The sequence below is a fragment of the Catharus ustulatus genome, unplaced genomic scaffold (genome assembly GCF_009819885.2).
Source record: "Catharus ustulatus isolate bCatUst1 unplaced genomic scaffold, bCatUst1.pri.v2 scaffold_118_arrow_ctg1, whole genome shotgun sequence".
Classification (NCBI taxonomy): Eukaryota; Metazoa; Chordata; class Aves; order Passeriformes; family Turdidae; genus Catharus; species Catharus ustulatus.
In genome coordinates, this window is record NW_024879464.1 from 18,347 (window position 1) to 35,492 (window position 17,146).

General features: G+C 65.2%; 1 protein-coding gene across 1 annotated transcript; it reads left to right on the forward strand.

Moving 5' to 3' along the window:
• The first annotated feature begins 564 nt into the window (after window positions 1–564).
• SLC17A7 (solute carrier family 17 member 7) lies at window positions 565–17,048 on the forward strand. Its single transcript, XM_033086701.1, has 12 exons — window positions 565–597; window positions 4,177–4,407; window positions 6,089–6,207; window positions 8,308–8,422; window positions 9,176–9,263; window positions 9,673–9,759; window positions 10,713–10,852; window positions 11,620–11,766; window positions 14,393–14,525; window positions 14,602–14,712; window positions 14,786–14,913; window positions 16,686–17,048. Exons 1-12 carry the CDS (start codon window positions 565–567, stop codon window positions 16,965–16,967), a joined length of 1,614 nt encoding a protein of 537 aa, XP_032942592.1. The 3' UTR covers window positions 16,968–17,048.
• Window positions 17,049–17,146: the final 98 nt, after the last annotated feature.

A 17,146-nucleotide genomic window follows, 5' to 3' on the forward strand; every position in this document is an offset into this window, starting at 1 on the left:
ACCCTCCTGGACCCCCCAGGACGTCCCCAGGACCCCCCCAGGACCCTCCAGGACCCTCCTGGACCCCCCAGGACCCTCCTGGACCCTCCTGGACCCCCCCAGGACCTTCCTGGACCTCCCCAGGACCCTCCTGGACCCCCCAGGACCCTCCTGGACCCCCCCCCAGGACCCTCCTGGACCCCCCCAGTCCCCTCCTGGCCCCCCCTCGGCCCCCCCCACCTCCTTTTCTGTACAAACCCCCCAATAAAAGTTAAACCCGAGCCGTGCTGTGCGATTGGCCGAGCCCCCCCGGACCCCCCCGGGACGGCTCAGCCCACGCAGGGGGGGATTGAGGGGGATTTAGGGCTGAGCCGGGGCCGGGGGGGCGCCGGGGGCACCTCCCAGAGCTGCCCAGGCAGAGCCGAGCGGCCCCCGGAGGCAGCGCAGGGGTCGGGGGGCTGCGGGGAGGGCGGGGGGACACCCCCAGCTGTCCCCCGGGTGTCCCCTGGGTGTCCCCCGGGTGTCCCCCGGGGTGGGAGGGGGCGATTCCCGGTGGTCCCTCGGGTCATGGTGCCCTGAGCCACCATGGAGTTCAACAAGGAGGAATTCCGGCGCCAGGTGGGGGCCGGGCTGGGCCGCCTGCACAGGTGAGACCCCAAAATTTGGGGACACGGGGACACTGTGGGGGGGGTCCTGGGAGGTGTGGGTTGGGGCTGGGGGCGGCTGTGGCTTTGTCACCCCTCGGGTGACAGCCCGGGGGGGCTCGGGGTGAGGTCACCGCGGGGACAGGGAGGTTTGGGGAGGTTTGGGGTGTCCCGCACACGTGTGTGCCCCCCCCGAGCCCACGCGTGTCTGTGCCACGCGTGTCCCTGTCCCTGTCCTCGTCCCCTCCCCGGCACCGCCACCACGGCGGATTTAGAGCCCTTAATCTGCGGGCAGCGCGGCGGGGGGGACACGGGGGGACCTGGGGACACGGGGGGGAAGGACAGGGGGACACGGCGGGGGAAGGACAGGGGGACATCGGGGGGACCTGGGGACACGGGGGGGAAGGACAGGGGGACATCGGGGGGACCTGGGGACACGGCGGGGGAAGGACAGGGGGACACGGCGGGGGAAGGACAGGGGGACACGGCGGGGGAAGGACAGGGGGACACGGGGGGACCTGGGGACACGGGGGGGAAGGACAGGGGGACACGGCGGGGGAAGGACAGGGGGACACCGGGGGGGAAGGACAGGGGGACATCGGGGGGACCTGGGGACACGGCGGGGGAAGGACAGGGGGACACGGCGGGGGAAGGACAGGGGGACACGGGGGGACCTGGGGACACGGGGGGGAAGGACAGGGGGACACGGCGGGGGGAAGGACAGGGGGACACGGGGGGACCTGGGGACACGGGGGGGGAAGGACAGGGGGACACGGCGGGGGGAAGGACAGGGGGACACGGGGGGACCTGGGGACACGGGGGGGAAGGACAGGGGGACATCGGGGGGAAGGACAGGGGGACACGGCGGGGAAGGACAGGGGGACACGGCGGGGGAAGGACAGGGGGACATCGGGGGAAGGACAGGGGGACACCGGGGGGGGAAGGACAGGGGGACATCGGGGTGAAAGGACAGGGGGACATCGGGGGTGAAAGGACAGGGGGACACGGCGGGGGAAGGACAGGGGGACACCGGGGGTGAAAGGACAGAGGGACACGGCGGGGGAAGGACAGGGGGACATCGGGGGAAGGACAGGGGGACATCGGGGGGGGAAGGACAGGGGGACACGGCGGGGGAAGGACAGGGGGACACGGCGGGGGAAGGACAGGGGGACATCGGGGGAAGGACAGGGGGACATCGGGGGTGAAAGGACAGGGGGACACGGCGGGGGAAGGACAGGGGGACACGGCGGGGGAAGGACAGGGGGACATCGGGGGAAGGACAGGGGGACACCGGGGGGGGAAGGACAGGGGGACACGGGGGGACCTGGGGACACGGGTGGGGAAGGACAGGGGGACACGGCGGGGGAAGGACAGGGGGACATCGGGGTGAAAGGACAGGGGGACATCGGGGGTGAAAGGACAGGGGGACACGGCGGGGGAAGGACAGGGGGACACCGGGGGTGAAAGGACAGAGGGACACGGCGGGGGAAGGACAGGGGGACATCGGGGGAAGGACAGGGGGACATCGGGGGGGGAAGGACAGGGGGACACGGCGGGGGAAGGACAGGGGGACACGGCGGGGGAAGGACAGGGGGACATCGGGGGAAGGACAGGGGGACATCGGGGGTGAAAGGACAGGGGGACACGGCGGGGGAAGGACAGGGGGACACGGCGGGGGAAGGACAGGGGGACATCGCGGGGGGAAGGACAGGGGGACATCGGGGGGAAGGACAGGGGGACATCGGGGGGGGAAGGACAGGGGGACATCGGCGGGGGAAGGACAGGGGGACACGGCGGGGGAAGGACAGGGGGACATCGGGGGTGGTGAAAGGACAGGGGGACACGGCGGGGGAAGGACAGGGGGACACGGCGGGGGAAGGACAGGGGGACATCGGGGGAAGGACAGGGGGACACGGGGGGACCTGGGGACACGGGGGGGAAGGACAGGGGGACACGGCGGGGGAAGGACAGGGGGACATCGGGGGGGGAAGGACAGGGGGACACGGCGGGGGAAGGACAGGGGGACATCGGGGGTGAAAGGACAGGGGGACACGGCGGGGGAAGGACAGGGGGACACGGCGGGGGAAGGACAGGGGGACACGGCGGGGGAAGGACAGGGGGACATCGGGGGGGAAGGACAGGGGGACACGGCGGGGGAAGGACAGGGGGACATCGGGGGGGGAAGGACAGGGGGACACGGCGGGGAAGGACAGGGGGACATCGGGGCTGAAAGGACAGGGGGACACGGCGGGGGAAGGACAGGGGGACACGGGGGGGGAAGGACAGGGGGACACGGCGGGGAAGGACAGGGGGACATCGGGGCTGAAAGGACAGGGGGACACGGCGGGGGAAGGACAGGGGGACACGGGGGGGGAAGGACAGGGGGACACGGGGGGGAAGGACAGGGGGACACGGCGGGGGAAGGACAGGGGGACACGGGGGGGAAGGACAGGGGGACACGGCGGGGGAAGGACAGGGGGACATCGAGGGAAGGACAGGGGGACACGGCGGGGGAAGGACAGGGGGACACGGCGGGGGAAGGACAGGGGGACACGGCGGGGGAAGGACAGGGGGACACGGCGGGGGAAGGACAGGGGGACACGGGGGGGAAGGACAGGGGGACACGGGGGGGAAGGACAGGGGGACACGGCGGGGGAAGGACAGGGGGACACGGCGGGGGAAGGACAGGGGGACATCGGGGCTGAAAGGACAGGGGGACATCGCGGGGGGAAGGACAGGGGGACACGGCGGGGGAAGGACAGGGGGACATCGGGGGTGAAAGGACAGGGGGACATCGGGGGTGAAAGGACAGGGGGACACGGCGGGGGAAGGACAGGGGGACACGGCGGGGAAGGACAGGGGGACACGGCGGGGGTGGAAGGACAGGGGGACATCGGGGGGGGGAAGGACAGGGGGACATCGGGGGGGAAGGACAGGGGGACACGGCGGGGGAAGGACAGGGGGACACGGCGGGGGAAGGACAGGGGGACACGGCGGGGGAAGGACAGGGGGACATCGGGGTCCCCTGCTGACCTCTGGGGTGGCCAGAGCCTCCTCTTGACCTCTGGGGTGACCAGAGCCCCTCGCTGACCCCCGGCGTGGCTGGAGCCCCCCGCTGACCCCTGGAGTGACCAGAGCCCCTCGCTGACCTCTGGGGTGGCCAGAGCCCCCCGCTGACCCCTGGAGTGACCAGAGCCCCCCGCTGACCCCCGGGGTGGCTGGAGCCCCTCGCTGACCCCTGGAGTGACCAGAGCCCCCCCTGACCCCTGGGGTGACCAGAGCCCCCCGCTGACCCCTGGAGTGACCAGAGCCCCTCGCTGACCCCCGGGGTGACCAGAGCCCCCCACTGACCCTGGAGTGACCAGAGCCCCCCGCTGACCCCTGGAGTGACCAGAGCCTCCCGCTGACCCCCTGGAGTGACCAGAGCCCCCCGCTGACCCCCTGGAGTGGCCAGAGCCCCTCGCTGACCCCTAGAGTGACCAGAGCCCCCCACTGACCCCTGGAGTGACCAGAGCCCCTTGCTGACCCTGGAGTGACCAGAGCCCCTCACTGACCCCGCAGGTTCCTGGAGCGGCGCCAGGATGACCCCGAGAGCCTGGAGCTGAGCTCGGGGGGCTCGGCCCCCGCGGCCCCGCGCCCCCCCGTGCTGGACTGCACCTTCTGCGGGCTGCCCCGGCGCTACGGCATCGCCATCCTGTGCGGGATCGGCTTCTGCATCAGCTTCGGCATCCGCTGCAACCTGGGCGTGGCCGTGGTCAGCATGGTCAACCCCAGCCACGGACAGGTGAGCGGTCAGCCGTGGGGGCAGGTATGGGGTCAGCATGGTCAACCCCAGCCACGGACAGGTGAGGGGTCAGCATGGTCAACCCCAGTCACGGACAGGTGAGCGGTCAGCGGGGTCAGGTACGGGGTCAGCATGGTCAGCCCCAGCCACGGACAGGTGAGCGGTCAGTTATGGGGTCAACCCCAGCCACGGACAGGTGAGCGGTCAGCTGTGGGGTCAACCCCAGCCACGGACAGGTGAGGGGTCAGTGGGGTCAGGTACGGGGTCACTGAGGTCAACCCCAGCCACGGACAGGTGAGCGGTCAGCTGTGGGGTCAGTGGGGTCAGTGCGGTCAGGTACGGGGTCAGCATGGTCAACCCCAGCCACGGACTGGTGAGGGGTCAGGTACGGGGTCAGTGGGGTCAGCTATGGGGTCAGTGGGATCAGGTACAGGGTCACTGGGGTCAGGTATGGGGTCAGCATGGTCAACCCCAGCCACGGACAGGTGAGCGGTCAGTGGGGTCAACCCCAGCCACGGACAGGTGAGGGGTCAGCTATGGGGTCAACCCCAGCCACGGACAGGTGAGGGGTCAGCTGTGGGGGCAGGTACGGGGTCAGTGGGGTCAGTGGGGTCAGTGGGGTCAGGTACGGGGTCAGCATGGTCAACCCCAGCCATGGACAGGTGAGCGGTCAGCTGTGGGGTCAACCCCAGCCACGGACAGGTGAGTGGTCAGCGGGGTCAGGTACGGGGTCAGCATGGTCAACCCCAGCCACGGACAGGTGACCGGTCAGTGGGGTCAGGTACGGGGTCAGTGGGATCAGGTACAGGGTCACTGGGGTCAGGTATGGGGTCAGTGAGGTCAACCCCAGCCACGGACAGGTGAGCGGTCAGTGGGGTCAGGTATGGGGTCAGTGAGGGGTCAGTGGAATCAGGTACGGGGACAGTGGGGTCAACCCCAGCCACGGACAGGTGAGGGGTCAGCTATGGGGTCAGTGGGGTCAGGTACGAGGTCAGCATGGTCAACCCCAGGCACAGACAGGTGAGGGGTCAGTGAGGTCAGGTATGGGGACAGTGGGGTCAACCCCAGCCACGGACAGGTGAGCGGTCAGCTGTGGGGTCAGTAGGGTCAGCTATGGGGTCAGTGGGGTCAACCCCAGCCACGGACAGGTGTGGGGTCAGGTACAGGTTCAGTGGGGTCAGGAGTGCGGTCAGTGGCTTGGGGACAGGTGTGGGGGTCAGTGGGGTCAGGTATGGGGTGAGCATGGTCAGCCTGAGCCACGGACAGGTGAGGGGTCAGCTATGGGGTCAGTGGGGTCAGGTACGGGGTCAGCGGGGTCAGGTGTGGGGTCAGTGGGTTGGGGACAGGTGAGGGGTCAGCTGTGGGGTCAGTGGGGTCAGCTATGGGGTCAGTGAGGTCAACCCCAGCCACGGACAGGTGAGGGGTCAGTGGGGTCAGGTACGGGGTCAGTGGGGTCAAGTGTGAGGTCAGTGGGTTTGGGTCAGGTATGGGGTCAGCTGTGGGGTCAGTGGCTTGGGGACAGGTGAGGGGTCACTGTGGGGACACAGAGACGGACAGTCCTGAGGGACGCACAGGGCGTGTCCGGGGCGTGTCTGGGGCGTGTCCAGGGCGTGTCTGGGGCGTGTCCGGGGCGTGTCCAGGGCGTGTCCCCGCCCCGCTGACCCCGCCCCGCCCTCCCCAGCACGCCCAGTTCAACTGGGACCCCGAGACCGTGGGGATGATCCACGGCTCCTTCTTCTGGGGCTACATCGTCACCCAGATCCCCGGCGGCTTCATCGCCCAGAAATTCGCCGCCAACAGGTCCGTGCTGGCCCAAGGGGGGGTGATGGTGGCCCAGAGGGGACATGGTGGCCCTGGGGCTGGGGGTGGTGGCCCTGAGTGGGTGATGGTGGCCCTGGGGCTGGGGGTGGTGGCCCTGGGGCTGGGGGTGGTGGCCCCGAGTGGGTGATGGTGGCCCTGGGTGGGTGATGGTGGCCCTGGGTGGGTGATGGTGGCCCTGAGAGGGCGATGGTGGCCCTGAGTGGGTGATGGTGGCCCTTAGAGGGTGATGGTGGCCCTCAGTGGGTGATGGTGGCCCCCAGAGGGTGATGGTGGCCCCGAGTGGGTGATGGTGGCCCCGAGAGGGTGATGGTGGCCCCCAGAGGGTGATGGTGGCCCTGAGAGGGCGATGGTGGCCCTCAGAGGGCGATGGTGGCCCCAAGTGGGCGATGGTGGCCCTGAGAGGGTGATGGTGGCCCTGAGTGGGTGATGGTGGCCCTCAGAGGGCGATGGTGGCCCTCGGAGGGTGATGGTGGCCCTCAGAGGGTGATGGTGGCCCTGAGTGGGTGATGGTGGCCGTGAGTGGGTGATGGTGGCCCTCAGAGGGCGATGGTGGCCCTGAGTGGGTGATGGTGGCCCTGAGTGGGCGATGGTGGCCCTCAGAGGGTGATGGTGGCCCTCAGAGGGTGATGGTGGCCCTGAGTGGGCGATGGTGGCCGTGAGTGGGTGATGGTGGCCCTGAGTGGGCGATGGTGGCCGTGAGTGGGTGATGGTGGCCCTCAGTGGGTGATGGTGGCCCTCAGTGGGCGATGGTGGCCCTGAGTGGGTGATGGTGGCCCTGAGAGGGTGATGGTGGCCCTGAGTGGGTGATGGTGGCCCTGAGTGGGGGATGGTGGCCCTCAGAGGGCGATGGTGGCCCTGAGTGGGTGATGGTGGCCCTCAGAGGGCGATGGTGGCCCTGAGTGGGTGATGGTGGCCCCGAGTGGGTGATGGTGGCCCTCAGAGGGTGATGGTGGCCCTCAGAGGGTGATGGTGGCCCTGAGTGGGCGATGGTGGCCGTCAGTGGGTGATGGTGGCCCTGAGTGGGTGATGGTGGCCCTCAGAGGGTGATGGTGGCCCTGAGTGGGCGATGGTGGCCCTCAGTGGGCGATGGTGGCCCTGAGTGGGTGATGGTGGCCCTGAGTGGGTGATGGTGGCCCTGAGAGGGTGATGGTGGCCCTCAGTGGGCGATGGTGGCCCTGAGTGGGTTATGGTGGCCCTCAGAGGGTGATGGTGGCCCTCAGTGGGTGATGGTGGCCCTGAGTGGGTGATGGTGGCCCAGAGTGGGTGATGGTGGCCCTGAGAGGGTGATGGTGGCCCTGAGTGGGCGATGGTGGCCCTGAGTGGGTGATGGTGGCCCCGAGTGGGTGATGGTGGCCCTGGGTGGGTGATGGTGGCCCCGAGTGGGTGATGGTGGCCCTGGGTGGGTGATGGTGGCCCCGAGTGGGTGATGGTGGCCCTCAGAGGGTGATGGTGGCCCTGAGTGGGTGATGGTGGCCCTGAGTGGGCGATGGTGGCCCTCAGAGGGTGATGGTGGCCCTGAGTGGGCGATGGTGGCCCTGAGTGGGTGATGGTGGCCCCGAGTGGGTGATGGTGGCCCTGGGTGGGTGATGGTGGCCCCGAGTGGGTGATGGTGGCCCCGAGTGGGCGATGGTGGCCCTGAGTGGGCGATGGTGGCCCTGAGTGGGTGATGGTGGCCCTGAGTGGGTGATGGTGGCCCCGAGTGGGTGATGGTGGCCCTGAGTGGGTGATGGTGGCCCTGAGTGGGCGATGGTGGCCCTCAGAGGGTGATGGTGGCCCTGAGTGGATGATGGTGGCCCTCAGTGGGCGATGGTGGCCCTGAGAGGGCGATGGTGGCCCTGAGAGGGTGATGGTGGCCCTGAGTGGGTGATGGTGGCCCTGAGAGGGCGATGGTGGCCCTGAGTGGGTGATGGTGGCCCCGAGTGGGTGATGGTGGCCCTCAGAGGGTGATGGTGGCCCTGGGTGGGTGATGGTGGCCCTCAGAGCGATGGTGGCTGTCAGAGGGCGGCCGTGACCCCGTGACCCCGTGACCCCTGACCCCGTGACCCCTGACCCCGTGACCCCTGACCCCGTGCCCCGCAGGGTGTTCGGCCTGGCCATCGTCTCCACCTCGGTGCTCAACATGCTGATCCCGGCGGCCGCGCGCGCCCACGTCGGCTGCGTCATCGCCGTGCGCGTCATGCAGGGCCTGGTCGAGGTGGGGCCGCGCTTCGGGGCCGTTTCGGGGTTTTTTGGGGGATATTTTGGGGTTGGTTTTGGGATGCACCCGGCGTCCTTGGGGTGTGGCCGCTCCCAGGGCGTGGCTGGGATTGGGCGTGTCCCTTGGAGCTGCTTGGGTGTGGCCTTTTTTGTGGGCGTGGCTTTTTATGGGCGTGGCTTTTGTGGGCGTGACCTTCGTGGGTGTGGTCAGCAGTGTGTGGCCTGTGTGGGAGTGGTGTGGGTGGGTGTGGCCTTTTGTGGGCGTGGCATTTTATGGGTGCACCCTTTTGTGGGTGTGGCCTTTTGTGGGCGTGTCCTTTTTGTGGACGTGGCCTTTGTGGGTGTGGCCAGCAGTGTGTGGCCTGTGTGGGTGTGGCCTGTGTGGGCGTGGTATGTGGGTGGGTGTGGCCTTTTGTGGGCGTGGCATTTTATGGGCGTGGTCTTTTGCGGGGGTGGCCTTTGTGGGTGTGGCCAGCAGGGTGTGGCCTGTGGGGGCGTGGTGTGTGTGGAGGGGGGGGCGTGGCCTTTTATGGGCGTGGTATTTTATGGGCGTGGTCTTTTGTGGACACGGCCTTTGTGGGCGTGGCCAGCAGGGTGTGGCCCGTGTGGGCGTGGCCTTTTTTGTGGGTGTGGCCAGCAGGGCGTGGCCAGCAGGGTGTGGCCCCGTGTGGGCGTGGGTTTTTGTGGGTGTGGCCAGCAGGGCATGGCCCGTGTGGGCGTGGCCCGCGCTGACCCCGCCCTGTCCCGGCAGGGCGTGACCTACCCCGCCTGTCACGGCATCTGGAGCAAGTGGGCGCCGCCCCTGGAGCGCAGCCGGCTGGCCACCACGGCCTTCTGCGGTAGGGGGCTACCAAAGGGGGCTGGGGGGGCTACCAGAGGGGGTGGGGGGCTACCAAAGGGGCTGGGGGGCTACCGGGGGGGATGGGGGGCTACCAGGGGGGCTACCGGGGGGGCTGGGGGGCTACCAAAGGGGCTGGGGGGCTACCAGAGGGGGTGGGGGGCTGGGGGGCTACTGGGGGGGCTGGGGGGCTACTGGGGGGGCTAGGGGGGCTACCATGGCTCCAGCTGTCCCCAGGGCTGTCCCCAGCTGTCCCCAGGGTGTCCCAGGGGTGTCCCCAGGGCTGTCCCCAGGGTGTCACCGATGTCCCAGGGGTGTCCCCAGCTGTCCCCCGCTGTCCCCAGGGCTGTCCCAGGCTGTCCCTGGGGTGTCCCCAGGGCTGTCCCCATCTGTCCCCGCCGTCCCCGCAGGCTCGTACGCGGGGGCCGTGGTGGCCATGCCGCTGGCCGGGGTGCTGGTGCAGTACACGGGCTGGAGCTCCGTGTTCTACGTCTACGGTGAGACCCCGGACCCCAGGGACCCCCGGTGACCCCCAGTGACCCCCCCAGTGACACCGTGCCCCCCCCAGTGACCCCCAGTTCCCCCAGTGACCCCCAGTGACCCCTAGTGACCCCGTGCTCCCTCAGTGACCCCCCAGTGACCCCCGGTGACCCCCCCGGTGCCCCCCAGTGTCCCCCAGTGACCCCCCAGTGACTCCCAGTGACCCCCGGGACCCCCCCGGTGACCCCTCAGTGACCCCAGTGACCCCTCAGTGACCCCTGGGACCCCCAGTGCCCTGCAGTGACCCCCAGTGTCTCCCAGTGACCCCCCAGTGCCCGCCAGTGTCCCCCAGTGACCCCCGGTGACCCCCCAGACCCCCCCAGTGACCCTGCAGTGACCCCCAATGCCCCCCAGTGACCTGCAGTGACCACCAGAGACCCCCAGTGTCCCTCCAGACCCCCCCAGCGACCCCCAGACCCCCCAGTGACCGCCCAGTGTCCCCCCAGTGACCCCCAGTGACCCCGCAGTGACCCCCAGTGCCCCCACAGTGACCCCCGGTGACCCCGTGCTCCCTCAGTGACCCCGCAGTGACCCCGGTGACCCCCGTGGTGACCCCCCAGTGACCCCCAGTGCCCCCCAGTGACCCCCGGGACCCCCAGTGACCCCCAGTGACCCCCCCAGTGACCCCGCAGTGACCCTGCAGTGACCGGCACTGACCCCCCAGTTCCCCCCCAGTGCCTCCCAGTGACCCCTAGTGACCCCCAGTGATCCCTCAGTGACCCCGCAGTGACCCCGCAGTGACCCCAGTGACCCCCAGTGCCCCCCCAGTGACTCCCAGTGACCCCCGGTGACTCCCCCAGTGACCCCCAGACCCCCCAGTGACCCCAGTGACCCCGTGTTCCCTCAGTGACCCCGCAGTGACCCCGGTGACCCCCGTGGTGACCCCCCAGTGACCCCAGTGACCCCCCAGGCAGCTTCGGGGTGTGCTGGTACCTGTTCTGGGTGCTGGTGTCGTACGAGAGCCCGGCCCAGCACCCGACCATCGCCCCCGAGGAGCGCAAGTACATCGAGGAGAGCATCGGCGAGAGCGCGGGCAGCAACCCGCTGCTGGTCAGACTGGGGGCACTGGGAGTACTGGGAGGGGCACTGGGAGCACTGGGAGCACTGGGAGGGGTGCTGGGGGCAGCAACCCGCTGCTGGTCAGACTGGGGGCACTGGGAGCACTGGGAGGGGTGCTGGGAGCACTGGGGGGAACTGGGATGGGCACCGGGACAGGCACTGGGAGCAGCAACCCCCTGCTGGTCAGACTGGGACAGGCACTGGGAGAACTGGGATGGGCACTGGGGGCAGCAACCCGCTGCTGGTCAGACTGGGGGCACTGGGAGAACTGGGAGCACTGGGATGGGCACTGGGGGCAGCAACCCCCTGCTGGTCAGACTGGGGGCACTGGGAGAACTGGGGGGAACTGGGAACACTGGGATGGGCACTGGGGGCACCAACCCGCTGCTGGTCAGACTGGGAACGGCACTGGGAGCACTGGGGGGAACTGGGAGGGGTGCTGGCAGCACTGGGAGGGGTGCTGGGACAGGCACTGGGAGCAGCAACCCGCTGCTGGGCAGAGTGGGGGCACTGGGAGCACTGGGACAGGCACTGGGAGCACTGGGAGCACTGGGATGGGCACCGGGATGGGCACTGGGGGGGTACTGGGAGCACTGGGAGCCCACCGTGGCCACTAAAGGGTCAGCATGGCCACCACACTTGGGGCCACCAAGGCCAGAGCCAGGTTTGGGGTGGCGTGGGGCGGTCAGTCCCTCTGGCCGGCCGGTCAGCGGTCAGTCCCGCCGGCCGGGCGGTCAGTGGCCACTCTGTGCCCGCAGCTGGCCACGCCCTGGCGGCAGTTCTTCACCTCGATGCCGGTGTACGCCATCATCGTGGCCAACTTCTGCCGCAGCTGGACCTTCTACCTGCTGCTCATCAGCCAGCCCGCCTACTTCGAGGAGGTGTTCGGCTTCGAGATCAGCAAGGTGGGACAGAAAATACCGGGAACACCTGAAAAATCCAAAAAAACACACGGAAAATACCTTCAGAATCCCGAAAAACACCGAAAAACCCCGAAAAACACCCAAAAACCTGCACAAAATCCACCCAGAACCCCAAAAAACATCAAAAACACCCCAAAAAACCCCAAAAACACACAGAAAATCCCCCCAGAACCCCGAAAAACACCCTAAAACCCCCAAAAACACACGGAAAATACCTTCAGAACCCTGAAAAAACCCAAAAAAACCCAAAAATCTGCACAAAATCCCTCCAGAACCCCCAAAAACCCCAAAAAACACCCTAAAAAATCCCAAAAACACACGGAAAATCCCCCCAGAACCCCGAAAAAAACCCCGGAAACATCCTAAAAACCCAAAAACCTGCACAAAATCTGCCCAGAACACCAAAAAACCCCTAAAAAACCCAAAAAACGGCACAAAATCCCTCCAGAATCCCAAAAATCCCAAAAACCCACAGAAAATCCCTCCAGAACCCCCAAAAAACTCCAAAAACACCCCCAAAAAATCCCAAAAACCTGCACAAAATCCGCCCAGAACCCCAAAAAACACCGAAAACACCCTAAAAACCCCAAAAACCCACAGAAAATCCGCCCAGAACCCCAAAAAATCCCAAAAAAACCCCAGAAACACCCTAAAAAATCCCAAAAATCTGCACAAAATCCACCCAGAACCCCAAAAAATCCCAAAAAACCCCAAAAAACCCCAAAAACACCCTAAAAATCCCAAAAACACACGGAAAATACCTCCAGAACCCCTAAAAAACCCAAAAACACACGGAAAATACCTTCAGAACCCCGAAAAACCCTAAAAACACACGGAAAATACCTTCAGAACCCCGAAAAACCCTAAAAACCCAAAAAACCTGCACAAAATCCCTCCAGAACCCCCAAAAACCCCGAAAAACACCCAAAAAACCCCAAAAACCCACGGAAAATACCTTCAGAACTCCAAAAAACACCCAAAAACCCCTAAAAAACCCCAAAACCTGCACAAAATCCCTCCAGAACCCCGAAAAACCCCAAAAAACACCCCAAAAAACCACAAAAACCCACAGAAAATCCCTCCAGAACCCCAAAAAACCCCTGGAAACACCCGAAAAATCCCAAAAATACACGGAAAATACCTTCAGAACCCCAAAAAACACCGGAAACACCCTAAAAAAATCCCAAAAATACACGGAAAATACCTTCAGAACCCCAAAAAACACCGGAAATACCCTAAAAAAAACCCAAAAACACATGGAAAATACCTTCAGGACCCCAAAAAACACCCAAAAAAATCCCAAAAACACACGGAAAATCCCTTCAGAACCCCGAAAAACACCCAAAAAAATCCCAAAAACCGACACAAAATCCCTCCAGAACCCCAAAAAACCCCAAAAAACCCCCCAAAACCCCCAAAGCCTGCACAAAATCCCTTCAGAACCCCAAAAAAACCCAGAAACACACAGAAAATCCCCCCAGAACCCTGAAAAACACCTCAAAAAATCCCAAAAATCCCCAGAACCCCGCAAAACACCCTAAAAAAATCCCAAAAACCGACACAAAATCCCCCCAGAACCCCAACAAACCCCAAAACCCCACACAAAATCCCTCCAGAACCCCAAAAATGTCCCAAAACCACACAGAAAATCCCTTCAGAACCCCAAAAACCCCAAAAACCCCACACAAAATCCCTCCAGAACCCCAAAAAAACCGCAAAAATCCCAAAAAACCCCCAAAAACCTACACAAAATCCCCTCCGAACCCCGAAAAACACCCCAAAAAACCCCAAAACCCCACAGAAAATCCCTCCAGAACCCTGCAAAAAACCCAAAAAAAATCCCAAAAACCCCAAAAATCCCCAAAACCACACAGAAAATCTCCCCAGAACCCCAAAAAAATCCCAAAAACCCACAGAAACCCCCCCAGAACCCTGCAAAACACCCTAAAAACCCCAAAAACCCACAGAAAATCCCACCAGAATCCCGCAAAACACCCCAAAAAATCCCCAAAAATCCCCCAAAATCCCTCCAGAACCCCAAAAAACCCCAAAAACCCCAAAAACACACAGAAAATCCCCCCAGAACCCCAAAAACACCAAAAAAACCCCCACAAAATGCCCCCAGAACCCCGAAAAACACCCCAAAAAAACCCAAAAACCCACACAAAATCCCCCCATAACCCCGCAAAAAAACCCCCAAAATCCACCAAACTCACACAAAATCCCCCAAAAACACCCAAAAACCCACAGACAATCCCCCCAGAACCCCAAAAAACCCCAAAAAACCCACAGAAAATGCTCCCAGAACCCCGCAAAACACCCCAAAAAACCCACACAAAATCCCCCCAGAACCCAAAAAAAATCCCAAAAACCCACACAAAATCCCCTCAGAAACCCGAAAACATCCCAAAAAAACCCCAAAAACCCACACAAAATCCCCCAGAATCCCAAAAAACCCCCCAAAAAATCCCAAAAAAACCCCCAAAAAATCCCCAAAAATCCCCAAAAAAATCCCCAAAAATCCCAAAAATCCCAAAAAATCCCAAAAATCCCAAAAACCCCCCAAAACCCCCCAAAAATCCCCAAACCCCCAAACCCCGTCCCGCAGGTGGGGCTGCTGTCGGCGCTGCCGCACCTGGTGATGACCATCGTGGTGCCCATCGGCGGCCAGATCGCCGACTTCCTGCGCTCGCGCGGCCTCATGTCCACCACCAACGTCCGCAAGATGATGAACTGCGGCGGTCAGCGGGGCCTGGGGGGACAGAGAGGGCAGAGGGGACGTTGGGGACACCGCGGGTGACGATGTCCACCCCGCAGGGTTCGGCATGGAGGCCACGCTGCTGCTGGTCGTGGGCTACTCGCACTCGCGGGCGGTGGCCATCTCCTTCCTGGTGCTGGCCGTGGGCTTCAGCGGCTTCGCCATCTCCGGTGGGGACAGCGGGACGGGCGGGTGGGGACAGCGGGGCGCGCGTGGGTGACACGGGTGTGGCACACCTGGCAGGGTTCAACGTGAACCACCTGGACATCGCGCCGCGCTACGCCAGCGTGCTGATGGGGCTGTCCAACGGCGTGGGGACGCTGTCCGGCATGGTGTGTCCACTCATCGTGGGGGCGCTGACCCGCCACAAGGTGAGGGGACAGGGGGGGACGTGGTGGGGGGTTGGGGACAGTGTGGGGCAGGGGGGACAGAGGGACATGGAGGGACAGAGGGACATGGAGGGACAGAGGGACATGGGGGGACAGCAGGACATGGAGGGACAGCGGGACAGGGAGGGACAGAGGGACATGGAGGGACAGTGGGACATGGAGGGACAGAGGGACATGGAGGGACAGTGGGACATGGAGGGACAGTGGGACATGGAGGGACAGTGGGACATGGGGGGACAGCGGGACATGGGGGGACAGCAGGACATGGATGGACAGAGGGACATGGAGGGACAGCAGGACATGGAGGGACAGCAGGACATGGAGGGACAGAGGGACATGGGGGGACAGCAGGACATGGAGGGACAGCAGGACATGAGGGGACAGTGGGACATGGAGGGACAGCGGGACATGGAGGGACAGTGGGACATGGAGGGACAGAGGGACATGGAGGGACAGTGGGACATGGAGGGACAGAGGGACATGGAGGGACAGGGGGACATGGAGGGACAGAGGGACATGGAGGGACAGTGGGACATGGGGGGACAGAGGGACATGGAGGGACAGCGGGACATGGAGGGACAGAGGGACATGGAGGGACAGAGGGACACTGAGGGACAGCAGGACATGGAGGGGACAGAGGGACATGGAGGGACATGGAGGGACAGTGGGACATGGAGGGACAGGGGGACATGGGGGGACAGCGGGACATGGGGGGACAGCGGGACATGGAGGGACAGTGGGACATGGAGGGACAGCAGGACATGGGGGGACAGCGGGACATGGAGGGACAGCGGGACATGGAGGGACAGTGGGACATGGAGGGACATGGGGGGACAGAGGGACATGGAGGGACAGAGGGACATGAGGGGACAGCGGGACATGGAGGGACAGTGGGACATGGAGGGACAGAGGGACATGGAGGGACAGGGGGACATGGGGGGACAGTGGGACATGGGGGGACAGAGGGACATGGGGGGACAGCGGGACATGGCGGGACAGCGGGACATGGGGGGACAGAGGGACATGGAGGGACAGCAGGGGGACATGGGGGGACAGTGGGACATGGAGGGACAGTGGGACATGGAGGGACAGCAGGGGGACAGGGGGACACGGAGGGACAGCGGGACATGGGGGGACAGTGGGACATGGAGGGACATGGCGGGGGTTGGGGACAGCGTGGGGCAGGGGGGACAGCGGGACATGGAGGGACAGAGGGACATGGAGGGACAGTGGGACATGGAGGGACAGTGGGACATGGAGGGACAGCAGGACATGGAGGGACAGTGGGACATGGAGGGACAGAGGGACAGTGGGGGGACAGGGGGACATGGCGGGACAGAGGGACATGGAGGGACAGAGGGACATGGAGGGACAGCGGGACATGGAGGGACAGTGGGACATGGCAGGACAGCGGGACATGGCGGGGGACTCAATGCAACCGGGGGGACACAGGAATTTCGAAATTTTGGAATTTTGGAATTTTGGGATTTTGGAATTTCGGAATTTTGCAATTTTGCAATTTTGGAATTTTTGGGGTCGCTCTCACCCCCTGTCACTCACTCTCTGCTTGGCCCCGCCCACTCGCTTTGCCCCCCCTCCACCCGATTGTCCACGCCCCATATTTTCCCGCCCTTTCCTTGGCCACGCCCTCTCATTTTCCCGCGCTCCCTTCCCATTGGTGCACTCTTGGCCACGCCCCCTCCCCCCGCGCTGATTGGCCGGCTCGGGGCGGTGGCGGGCGCTGATTGGCTCAGACGCGCGAGGAGTGGCAGTGGGTGTTCCTGATCGCCGCGCTCGTGCACTACGCGGGCGTGGCCTTCTATGGCGCCTTCGCCTCGGGGGAGCCGCAGCCCTGGGCGGAGCCGCCGCGGGAGGAGGCGGAGCCGCTGGCGCCCGGGGGCCTGGGCAGCGACGAGGAGGAGGAGGAAGGGGAGGAAGAAGGAGCGGGAGTCGGCGGCGGGGGACCCCCGGGAGGGCCTCCCGCGAGTTACGGGGCCACCGGCACCACCCCGGCCCCGGGGACCCCGCACGGGTGACGCTGGACGCACGCTGGGATGTGCTCCAAATGGTCACACACACACACACCCCCCGCTCCAAGGGACCCCCCAAACACCCCCAGGGACCCACCGGGGAGCCCCCGCCCTCCCCCCGTGCCTCCCAAGACCCCCGAAAGCCGGGCCTCCCCCTCCGTTGTACATATATAAATACAAGGAGC